Source organism: Monomorium pharaonis, chromosome 9 (genome assembly GCF_013373865.1).
Source record: "Monomorium pharaonis isolate MP-MQ-018 chromosome 9, ASM1337386v2, whole genome shotgun sequence".
NCBI classification, from domain to species: Eukaryota; Metazoa; Arthropoda; class Insecta; order Hymenoptera; family Formicidae; genus Monomorium; species Monomorium pharaonis.
Window position 1 is genome coordinate 19710447 of NC_050475.1, and position 12419 is coordinate 19722865.

Consider the following 12419-nt stretch of genomic DNA (forward strand, 5'->3'; position numbering starts at 1 on the left):
TTTGGGCTGTTAATAAGTAACGGGAACAGTTATAGATTGTACGTAATATATAATTTATTTTTCGTTAAATAAATTTTTAATTTTTTGAAAAAAAAATTATTTGCGTACACGCGCCGTGTATCTGATTGTTTACGTAACAGTTTTATTTATTTCAATAACAACTCCGCAACATAATAAAGTCTAATCTCAGCAGCTTACGATTCATTGATATATACATATTTAAAAAATAGTCAAATTTATGAGTTGCCAACTGCAAAACTTAAAACTAATCGTCCTTAATATAATTATGTAATTCTTTTAATTAAAAAATTAATTATTAATTAAAATGTAATTATATATTTTTAAATAAATTAGATTTTAGCAGAAAATGCGCGAGGAAAATAAAATAATACGATCAGCTTTGCAAGTTGATTTTTTAAAGTTAATTTAGATAAAAAAATAGAAATAACTGTTATGTTTATAAAAACAAAATCGAGAGAACGTCTTCATTCTGTGCATATAAATCATACGACAAATTGAATTAAGCTTCGAATTTACGCGTTCTCGCAATCATGAAATTTCTCGTTATTGATCGCACACTTGGCATCATGAATGCTTTAACACCACGAATGTCATTTTAAATTTCGTTTTGCATTTGGGTCGTTGCGCTCAATGTCCAATAAGAAGCTTTGTTTCCTAGGGACATTTTTGTTTCCAAACGAAATTCTCAGAAGGCACGCTCTCCCATTGGACATCGGCGGGAATCGCTCTCCTCCTTCTGTACGGAACGTTATCGTGCGGACGCAACATGGCGACGTGTCGCTTGCTTGGTGTTGTTTGTGACGTTTGTGACCGTTGTAGCATCGCTCGTCGGATCTGCGTTTGCGAGGGATTGTGAACTGTTGTGAACCGCGTTCGCGGTCGGATGTCTCGTGCGGGACGACTACCGTCGCTCGCGAAAACTGTGGAACAACACGACTGAACACGACGCCGACATTGGTCGATATCTCGAGCGTGCTGTTGAAACGGTCAGTTGTTCCGGTTATCTTGCCGATTTCGCGGCTCATCATGCCCCGGACGACCCGCGCGTCATCCCACAGCGTAGGAAATCACGCCGTCGGCGCCGCGAGAGGTAAGGACGCGCTGCGCAATGACGCTGTCACTCAGGCTCTCAGGCACACCTCGCACCGGTCGCTACGAGGGGGGCCGAGGTTATGTTTTCACTGGGTCTCTCTTCCTCCCTCGCTCCATCTTGAACGTTGTCGCAGAACCGTTGTCCGGTCTCCCCCTTCTCCTTCGTCCTGCTCGCTCTCTGTCTCTTGTGTCTGCTCTGCTGCCGTGTTTGTCGGGCGCGAGACATTTATCGCCTATTTCGGCGCGTTGAATTTCGTTTCGGTTCACCAATATCGCGAGGTGACCACCGGGACGTTCGTCGCGACGCAGCCGTGCCGATGATGATGGCCCTCGGTCATGCACGCAGAAATCTGGGCTAGATCCTTGGGCTAGACTCTAAACTAACATGGAGTACGATAATTGGGTTGCCAGTTATCTATCAGGCAATTTCGCGTGAGAGCAGTGAGATTAGTTCCAATTTGCGAATTTTTCTACATCTCCTGTTTAGCTTTTTAATATTTTGTGACTCTAGAATTATGTAACTCTTATAGTTGTTTTATACATTTCCACTTGTCGGATTGTCATGCTTTTTCTGCCTTTGGTATACTTCTAAAATCTAAATAACTTACACAAAATTAATTTATCATTATGCATGTAATTCTCGTGTTCTATATTTTTAATCTGTAATATACTGAATATAATATTTTTAACAATAATATAGTAATTGAAATTAGAGACTCATATGTGAATAACATCATAAGATGGAAAAATGATTTTTGTTTGAAATTTTTTGTTAAAGCAGGTTTTAGTGCTTAATAATATTTATATGTCAATTTTAAATGTTTTAGTTTTTAAAACTGTTATGCATTATCAGACTTGAAATGTAATCCTAAACTGAGGCTAGAAATAAATAATATGTTGAATTAAATTAATTGTGAAGTTTAATAATAATCAACTTAAAATATTGTAGAAAATTTATTGCAAAAATATCACTACCAGTAATGCAGATAGAACTGAAAAATGCGTTAAAAAATTGTTATAGAAATATTAAGCACTAAAATTTGTTTTTGACTTAAAAAATGACATTTCTTTTTCTTCATATATTTAATAGTATTGAAACTAAAATATTATTATTAATTAATACACAGGAAGACAGAAGCATGGCATGGTAAAAAATGTAGCAAAAACATTATCTTTACCTATACAAGGTAACGATGCGAGTTTAGCAGTAAAAAATGAGAGCAAACTGGATATTACCAAACAAATAACAAATAAGTTTGATACAGACAAAACGCAAAACCCCATGATAGAAACATGCAAGTCTCTTGTTTGCATAACTTATTCTTCTAATCAAGTAAGTATCTTGCGTTGAAATTTGTATCTTAAGTTTATTTTACATGAATAAATAAATAAACGAAATAACATCCACATGAATAAATAAACTAAAAAAATATAAGTAAACACACTCATTGTAGCATTATTTTATTTGCTGCAGGATTCAAATGCCAAAGTTGCAAAAGAGAAGAATTCGCTCGCTAATTATTTCTTTGATAATACGCAAACTTGTATTCAAGAGAAGAAGGAGATTACTTCCTATATAGAACAATTCAAAACTGATGGTATATAATCGCAATTCCGCTTACAGAGACAGCTTTTTTTTCTCTGCAATTTAATTGTGGTGTACAAAGAGACTGATTTTTTAGAGACACCAGTAGCTGTTCCAGTTCACACGCCTTCTACACCACATAGAATAAAGATGCCGTCAGAAGAATTAGATGAAGGAGCTACAATTACTACCAAGAAAAAGCAATCTGTGATCACATTACTTAGCCCATTGCAAGTTGCGAAGAAGCAGCCGATTCCACGAGGACGTAAGAAAGGAGCCTCCAATCAGTCGAACCTCGGTCATCGTTTGTCGAAGCCAACGGGCGTCGAAACAAATCACTCGATTACCGACTACTTTCCAGTACGTCGTAGTGTAAGAAAAAGCAAAAAAATTGTATTGGAGGAGAAACAACGTGATTTAGAGAATAAAGTGCTCTGCCAGGTAGAAGATGGTTTGGAGGTAAGAATCCATGTCCATCCAAAATGTATAATTGAGATTTAGCGGAGAACGTTAATTTACACTTCAAACAATTGAAACAAATTATGATAATCTCTTTCTGCAGGTCAGAAACTTTCCGGGTAAAGGTCGCGGTGTTATAACGACACGAGAATTCGCTAAAGGCGAGTTTGTGGTGGAATATATTGGCGAATTGATCAACCAGGTAGAGGCAAAGGAACGCGAGGAAGTGTACGCACAAGATCAAAATACCGGGTGCTACATGTATTACTTTCAGCATCGTAATCAGCAGTATTGGTAAGAAAAATATTATCATGACGAAACAATCGTTTTTTACGCAGAAGCATATATTTCGATTGAAATAGATAAAATAAAATCTAGTATATATAAACGTGCTGGTGACATATTTTAATAGTGTTGATGCGACGGCGGAAACTGAAAAACTCGGTAGATTGGTGAACCACTCAAGAACTGGTAATTTAATCGCACGGATCGTCGAGGTCAATTCAATACCACATCTGGTACTTACGGCAAAAGAGGATATACCAGTCGGCGTGGAGGTCACGTATGATTATGGAGACCGAAGCCGCGAATCTATTCGTCATCATCCATGGCTGGCGTTATAGCATCTCAATTCACTATTTATATAAAATCATGTTAAATTGTACAAAAGATTAGTTTCATTTATGTTCCTCCTATGAAGGAACTATATAGCGTGTACGTTGAATTGTGTACAAATATTTTTACAGCGAGACGCGGCGTATTCATCGAATGGACACGCGACTTTGCGAGTTTTTGCTAGTGAATTCCAAATACTTTTTTATATTACTTTATGAAATTCAATTCGTTTGATAAAAAGGAAAGTTATATTGAATTGTTAATCATGACAATTACCTATTTACTTCGTTTGTATCGGAAGAGTGAAGTGATTGTGAAATAATGATTGGTGTGTAAAAACTAGTTATTACAATACACACCAATGTTAAATGTTTACACAGTATTATCAAAGATTAGAATTTTTGCATTCGGTATTTGAATCGCTTAATCGTGACAAATTGTAGCATATGCTTCACCTAGTCCCAGCTATCTTCTGACGGCGATTGAGCTTGGATTTTCCGTATTAGACCAACAGTTCCTAGTTGAAGCGATTGTGATACGTAGCTATGAAAAAACGACTCTCTCTTTCACTCTCCCGAAAAATATATGCATATATGTAATCGCATAGTGTGACCCTATGAGACAGAGATCTTTTGTTCAAGTATTTATGCAACACATAATAGCTTCGAGTACTTCACTGCCACAAATTTAGATGCGAGAGAATCTGATTTCTCAAAAGACATTGTACATACAGACTATATATATAAATGACGTGTGAACGGGATTCCTTGATTGCTTATAATATATCTTTTAATTAATTGCACTTAAGAAAGAAAAAAAGAAAATAGAGACCATTGTTACATTTTCATTATCATTTCGTTATACATTATTTATAGCATACACACAAATACACATTATTATTTAATATTATATCGCTCACGTACTTTTACATTGCCGCTAGTTTTCTTATATGTAGTATGTATATTACGCAGTGTTGCTCTACTTTGTAACTCGTAAATTCGTAATGTTCAATCTTTGTTAAGAATAATTAAGCCTAATCTGTTGGTTTTCTCCATTTCTCTTTTTCGAAATCGAATTTAAAAAATAATTCTAAAATAGACTTATAAATATATATACATATATAATATATATACAGAGAGAGAGAAAGCAATTTTTAATAAACAGTTTTTATGCCACAGATAATTTTACATCTGTTGATCGTGTTTACTACATTGTCTTTTGGCACATGTAAGAATTCTTTGTAGTTCCGCACATTATATACGAAATATATATATATATATATATATATATATATATATATATATATGATTTATTTAAAAAGCTGCAAAATTGTAATTTCTTTTTTTTCTGTCAAATTTATCGCTCATAAGCAACTTATCTCTTATGCATGATTTTAAGATTTTTTTTTAAAGATTTTCAATTTAAAAAAAACGTTAAAAGCCGTCAGATTTTATAAGATTTTATTAAAAATTATAAAATAAGAAATCTTAGCATATTTCAGAATTCATGTACATGAAGCACTCTAAAAAAGATGCAAATTTTCTCAACATGAAGTGTTCATATTAAAAAAATCGAAAAATTTTTCAAAAACTTATAAAATTGTACAAATACGTTTCGAAAAATTTTAAAATTTATATGAAAGATTGTGAGAAAATTTTTTACTAGAGTTATAATATGTAACATGGAAACTATACTTATCAATTATGTCAATTTTATTTATAATTTTTATAATACATTTTTTAGAGAGGGAAAAAGAAAGTCGAAGATTTTGTGTGGAGCCGCGCACAACACTTGATCCCACACAAATCTCTCAATGATCTCTCGCAGTTTATATATAATTCACGGTAGCTATATGCAAATTTTCATTGATGCCGACGTGCACGGTGGCGCAGTCTGCGGAAGGGAGAGAGCGGGTAGTATTTTTACGTCACAGTGGCGAGAGAGCAAGTGAGAGGGAGAGGGACGAATGGAGGGAGCGACAGAGAGGGATCGACGACGGTTATTGATTCCGCTCCGATCTACACAGCGTATTAGTGCGGCGGACGGACGGGGCACACACATGTTTTTGACGTTTGTCGTGTGCACGCTCCGAGAAAGCGGAGCGATCTTGCGCGTCGAGCACCGTGCGATGGCTTGAGCATCCAGACTTCCCGGTGCCTGGACGGTGAGAACTTTTCTCGCGGTGCGCGCGCGAAGTCTCGTTGTTCGCCGGCGAAACCCAACCGCGTCTTCCTCCGCGCGCGCGGAGGCGGATGACATGCCGACGCGACGGAGCGTCGTAGGTTAAGGTGTGTGTCTCTCTCTCTCTTTGTTTCCCTCTCCGTAAAGCAAGGTCCGTATCATCAGCCGAGTTGAATGAAACGACGCGTCCGTGACCGCACGAAGATGGACAACGTGGCGACCGCCGAGTGCCTGACCCTGGACTTCGGCCCGTTTGAGACGGTGCACCGGTGGCAGCGCATGCCGGAATGCGACGAGTTCGTCGGCGCCAGGTAGGCACGTCCACCTACACTGCTCGCCTCTCTCGAAGCGAGCTTCTCTCTCCATTCATCACTTCGCCGTGCCTCCACGTGCACATCAATTCGGTTCGACCGAATATTTACTCGATGCAATTTATACTTAACATTTATTATATTTAGGTGAATTATTTCGGCACTCCCGAAAGTGGATTTGAAAAAACAAAGTCTCTGCACCAGTCGCTGAACAATCATCAATAAATGACTGCAAAACAAATACAAACAAGACTTTGAAATAATAAATTACAAATTAATTGATATTTTTTAGTTCTAATTTTCATATAGATTTGATTAAAATATTATTTTTTACTTGAAAATATATTAAGTTTTGTTTTTATTTGTCCGTTAACTAGTGCAGTGATCCTGTCAACAGTGTGAGAGCTAATTGATTAGGTCCATTCTATCTTGCAGACGCAGCAAACATACCATCGTGGCATATAAGGATGCCATTTACGTTTTCGGAGGCGATAATGGCAAAAGGATGCTGAACGATCTGCTACGCTTCGATGTGAAGGAGAAGTCTTGGGGCAGGGCGTTCGCGACTGGTACTCCGCCTGCACCACGCTATCATCACTCCGCCGTAGTCCACGGCTCGTCGATGTTCGTGTTCGGCGGTTACACAGGCGACATACACTCTAACTCCAATCTTAGTAACAAGAACGATCTGTTCGAGTATCGCTTCCAGACTGCCCAGTGGATAGAGTGGAGATTTATCGGAGTGCAAGTATCATCTGTGTTATAATATCTTTCTTATGCAATGTCTAATACTGTATTTTTGATTCCAGAAATTTTTTAAAACAAATTTATTCAACTGTGATGTGTTTACAGGACTCCTGTGCCTAGGTCTGCTCATGGTGCTGCTGTATATGATAATAAATTATGGATATTTGCGGGTTACGATGGTAATGCCAGGTTGAACGACATGTGGACGATATCATTATTGGTAAGAAATTTGCGCATTTTATGTACATATTTCAAAATTAAGAGAATACAATATTGCAATTTTGAACTCTTAATATATATTTTTATTTATCAAACATTAAAATTCTAGTGTAATTATAAAGTTGTGGTTTATTTTATTTCGAAAAAGTATTAGAAGAGGTAATATCACAATAAATACAATTCTGAACATAGCACGCTTTTTAACACCTATATTTATGATGATAAAAGAAAAAGAATATATAATGTAATATGTCATATTAAATACTAATATTATGTACAAAATACTATATGAAATTGCACAGTGTTCAGATTTGTACTTAAATATTTCATACCGCATTCGGAATGTTATTCTCGAAAAAGAAGAACTTTCTGATCAAGCTTAGTATAATTCTCTATTACGAAAATATTTTAATTTTACTCGCTTGATGTCCGTGCCATTTAGCCTGGTGATTTTAAAGCGTGGGAGGAGGTCGTTCAGTTCGGCGAGCGTCCACCAACGTGTTGCAATTTCCCCGTCACGGTAGCCCGAGAATCGATGTTCGTTTTCAGCGGTCAGAGCGGAGCTAGGACAACTAACAGTCTCTTCCAGTTTCACTTTAAGGAGAGGCGGTAAATTTCGCGTTGTGCGACGTACATTGCGATCGTATTATACATCACGGTTATAATCTGCGAATTTAATTCACGTTCTAATCGTACTTTTGTATTTTCTAGATGGACTCGCATATCAACGGAACATATATTACGTGGCGCTCCAGCACCACCCGCTCGACGATACGGTCACACGATGGTCAGTTTCGATCGTCACCTTTACGTCTTCGGCGGCGCGGCCGACTCGGCTCTGTCCAACGATCTTCACTGTTACGATCTTGACACGCAAACGTGGAATGTTATCTTACCGTCCACAGATAGTCAGGTAGGACGACTTGCAAAGATAAATTCAAGTTAGCGAAAACGACCGATTATTTATAACGAACGGAAACGAGTGTAACAAGCCGTTGTCTTTCGGCGAATTGTTAACTCTCTAAATATGTATGCAACTGGTCGCAAGAGGTTCAATAAATAGAATTATTTGTTGATGTAAATTTACGCGATGTTGTTTTCTTTCATTAAAATAAATTTGTTCCTTGCTCTCTGCTTGATATAGATTCCGCAATAATACACGTTATGAAAAAATATAATAAATAATTTTCATTCTTACAATGTATTATGTACGAACACAGGTACCACCTGGCCGACTTTTCCACGCCGCCGCTGTAATCGGTGACGCGATGTTCATTTTCGGGGGAACCGTGGACAACAATATACGCTCCGCCGAAATGTATCGTTTCCAATTTTCATCGTATCCGAAGTGCACGTTGCATGATGATTTTGGCAGGCTGCTGAGCATGAGTCTCTTCTGCGACGTGGAATTCATAGTGGGTGACCTGGAGACCAAGATCCCGGCGCATATAGCCATGGTGGCAGCGCGTTCGCAATTTCTCCGGGGGCTTATTCGGCAGGCTCGCGAGAAACGGGACAAGTATTTGGAGCAACAATACGTTAATGTACCAACTAACGAATTACCGCCGTTGGAGGTAAATAATTTAAAAGTTGTAATAAAAATCAAAATTATATGATGACCTTACTTTCTTTATAAAAAAAAGTGATATACACTAGGTAAAAACCTATTTATATATTTATTGACCATGTTGATTATTTTATCAATTTGATCATTTGTTGCAGGTGAGATTAAAAGATGCCGTGCCAGAAGCCTTTAAAATGGTACTAAACTACATTTACACTGATCGTATCGATCCCACCAAGAGGCCAGACGACAAAGTTGAGGATCCACAGAGCAATCGCATTGTACTTCTCATGATGGATGTGTATCGTCTTGCCGTGCAGTTCAATATGGAGCGCCTGGAGCAGCTGTGCGTCAACTATCTCGAGGCGACTATAAGCCACGCGAACGTTCTGGAGGCGTTGCGCAACGCCGTGCACCTGAAGCTGTACTTTATAAAAGAGTTTTGCCTTAGCTTTGTCGTTAAGGAAAACAATTACAATTTGATTGTGATGAGCCAGGAGTTCGAGACTCTAGATCAGCCACTGATGGTGGAGATAATCAGGCGACGGCAAATGCCGCAGGCCAGAACCTTCACCAAGTACGAATATGAATCTGTCACCGGTAGGTATCATGCGCGTGATACACGTGCACCATTGAGTAGTCTCTTATGTAGCAGAGTTTGCTCGCTAGGAACCAGCCTTGAGCAAGACATGGAAGCGTTTCTGAAGAGCGTCGGTCGGGAATTTTGTGACATCACGTTGAGACTGAACGGTATGTTGATACCAGCGCATAAGGCGATCCTTGCGGCGCGATGCAGCTACTTCGAGGCAATGTTTCGATCCTACATGCCTGAAAATAATATAGTAAACGTAAGTGTAATTATGTAAAAAGAAACGTCAAGTGTATGTGCTTCTCAATGAAAAAAATTGTTGCAAGTGATATATTTTAATAAAATTTTAGATAAAAGTTTTACATATGCAATAAAAATTATAAAATGAATTAACTTTTACGCAGATACAAATTGGCGAAATGATACCGTCGTCAGAGTCATTCCAGTCTTTGCTGAGGTACATTTATTTCGCGGACGTCTCGATGCCACCCGAGGATTCTCTGTACCTGTTCACTGCGCCAGGGTTCTATGGTTTCAGAAATAATCGGCTGCAGGCGTTTTGCAAACAGAATCTCGAGATGAATGTCACTTTTGAGAATGTTATACAGATTTTAGAAGCAGCCGACAGGATGCAGGCTACCGACATGAAGAAGTATGCTCTTAATTTGATAGTTCATCACTTTAGCAAGGTAAAGAAATATATAGATTCTATAAAAATACTACATATATATAAATATCAACATTATTTATATGCATAAAATTTCGCTTTTATTCAGGTTGCCAGGCTTCCAACATTAAGACAATTAAGTCGTGAGCTCCTGTTGGATATTCTCGATGCTTTAGCTGATGAGCGCACCGAGGCAAGAACGTGTCAGGATATGACTAACGATTGCTGACGGATTTCTACTTCAGATCGTCGTCCATGCAGCTGGGATTTACCATCGCCGTGCAGTTTTCAGGTGAATACAATTACCTTAAAAAAGTTTTCATGTTGCTCTCAATATTGTTAGATTTTGTTTGGAGCTTTAAAGTTATGGGTAACACTATTATAATGTTACACTGAACAAGAAAGGTTAATTTATGAGTTTTTCTTCGTTTCAGGAACTGTGCCGGATGAATCTCATCCTCATAGGACGAACGATTCTGTTCGTCGGTAATTGTTACCATGATCACGCGGCTAAATCTTGTCTGACATCAGACATACAAACTTTGCTGCCATTGTCGACGGTTCCATCGTCCGTTTCTATTCAGGACAAGTCGTCGTCATGCAGCGCCAATCACCCGGTCACGTCGTCTCGTTGCGGGGATGACAGGAGGCAACACCAATGGTCTACCATTACTCGTCGCTGTTCCGTCAGTTGCAACATGTTGAGACGCACCGTCGTTGCTCTTTCAGACCTTGGACTTAAAAAGTTATTTCCGTGATAGGAATTATATTTATATTAAATGAAACGGCGATGACTTTCATTGAGCTATGTCATAGAAATATTCGTTGCATGATGTAAAATTGTGCGAGAGTCGATGTATAATATTAGTCTAGTGTCCGTTTCGTATAACAGAACATTAGACATGATATGGATACGCGCCAAAGGTCATTTTCCATAAGTGCCCTGGTGAAAAAGTCCTAATATTTTTCATATTTTAAATTTATGAAGATTTCTAAAAAAAAGTATTTTAAAATCTTTTCAGATTTTACAAGTTTTCTTTGGAAACTATAGATATACAGTTTTAGAAATCTTAGAATATTTTGGAATTTACATAGAATTTTAAGAAAAATTTTCACCAGGGTAGATATATCAATGTTACTTCCGGTAATGACGTACGTTATTACGTGTGTGTACAATTAGCAATTGTTATATCAATTATATTATTTATTTTATACAGAATGTTGTGAAATTTGGATATAAATGACAGAAAATGGTATTTCGATAGAAATGTACGTGAAAGCTAAGCAACTAGAATATATACGATTTTTTATTTCGATTTTTAAAGTTTAGCCTAAAGTTTGGCCACTCATGTGATTGCAGAATTTTTAATCTCTGTGCTTTTTGTTGCGTATGCTTTTATACTCGAGTTTTGTGATATATTATAGCATTTAGCTAATATATGAGATATCATTGAGAATTCTGTTAAGACAATATTGAATTTTTATGACTTATTAATCTTTCTCAATCGGCCTGTTTCCAATTCGGAAGGAAATTGGAAAATGTTGATAAATGTGTGTAAAACTACTATTACTAATTGTTCGATCGTTTGATATAAACATCTGTACGCTCAAATCCGTAAGGTACTATTATAATTTTACAATTTATAGTTCCGATATTTTATGATACACAGCGCGAATTTTTTAAGCAACATAAACTCTCATAACAGACCAGTTTTCAATGGTATCTCATTGTGATAATTATAATAAGCCTATATGTTTCTATGTTATTATACATGTTGAAAAATCTGTAAAATATACATAAAATATCTATTTGTGCTAAAGAAAATATTGTTACGACATATCTACGTGTAATCGCAACCGTACAGTTCCGTCGTACCTCTTAATCGTCGATCTTTTTGTAATTATATATGAGACAGAAATATTTTTATGAGCTAAACAACGGATATAAATAGTAATATAAATAATTTTATCTTATGCAGGTGAGAAATTGGAATAACTGGCAAAACTAAATATCACATGTTGTTGAAGATAAACATATTTTCAAGCTATTTCAGAGTTGCTGATATAAGAAATATCTACAATTAAAATAAGGATATAGACGATTAATTAAATTTAGATATACGTCAATGTGAGTCAAATTAAACTGTAAAAGGCGCCTATATTTTCATCGAATGTAATATAATAAATTAAATTATACCTGCAAATTTTTTTTTTATTTTTCAATCTACTACTGCTAGCTCCGTTGACGAACGATAATTGTGATTTAAAATTTGCAAAGTTATAGAAGACCATGGTATCAGTATATGCGATAAACCAAGTATCACTTAAAAACTTAAATCAAGAGCTTTGCGAAAATGGTGGAAAGTGGA

The 12419-nt window shown here is 36.9% G+C and overlaps 2 protein-coding genes across 4 annotated transcripts; both read left to right on the forward strand.

Moving 5' to 3' along the window:
• Positions 1–762: 762 nt before the first annotated feature.
• LOC105838593 (histone-lysine N-methyltransferase PR-Set7) lies at positions 763–4809 on the forward strand. 2 transcript variants are annotated; one of them, XM_012684272.3, is made up of 6 exons: positions 763–1111; positions 2241–2446; positions 2588–2711; positions 2796–3157; positions 3261–3451; positions 3570–4596. In XM_012684272.3, exons 1-6 carry the CDS (start codon positions 1048–1050, stop codon positions 3778–3780), a joined length of 1158 nt encoding a protein of 385 aa, XP_012539726.1. In that variant the 5' UTR covers positions 763–1047; the 3' UTR covers positions 3781–4596. The 2 variants fall into 2 exon arrangements, with proteins under 2 accessions (XP_012539726.1, XP_012539727.1); XM_012684273.3 differs by lacking the exon at positions 763–1111 and adding an exon at positions 1119–1554 and having other exon boundaries at positions 3570–4809.
• Positions 4810–5424: 615 nt separating this feature from the next.
• On the forward strand, positions 5425–12254 carry LOC105838591 (leucine-zipper-like transcriptional regulator 1). Of its 2 annotated transcripts, none has more exons than XM_036292325.1 (11): positions 5425–6060; positions 6700–7008; positions 7117–7231; positions 7673–7839; positions 7942–8143; positions 8451–8804; positions 8953–9394; positions 9464–9642; positions 9788–10072; positions 10160–10342; positions 10485–12254. In XM_036292325.1, the coding sequence occupies exons 2-10, from the start codon at positions 6770–6772 to the stop codon at positions 10277–10279; spliced, it is 2103 nt and encodes a 700-aa protein (XP_036148218.1). In that variant the 5' UTR covers positions 5425–6060; positions 6700–6769; the 3' UTR covers positions 10280–10342; positions 10485–12254. The 2 variants fall into 2 exon arrangements, with proteins under 2 accessions (XP_036148218.1, XP_012539725.1); XM_012684271.3 differs by having other exon boundaries at positions 5426–6264.
• The last annotated feature ends 165 nt before the right edge of the window (positions 12255–12419 follow it).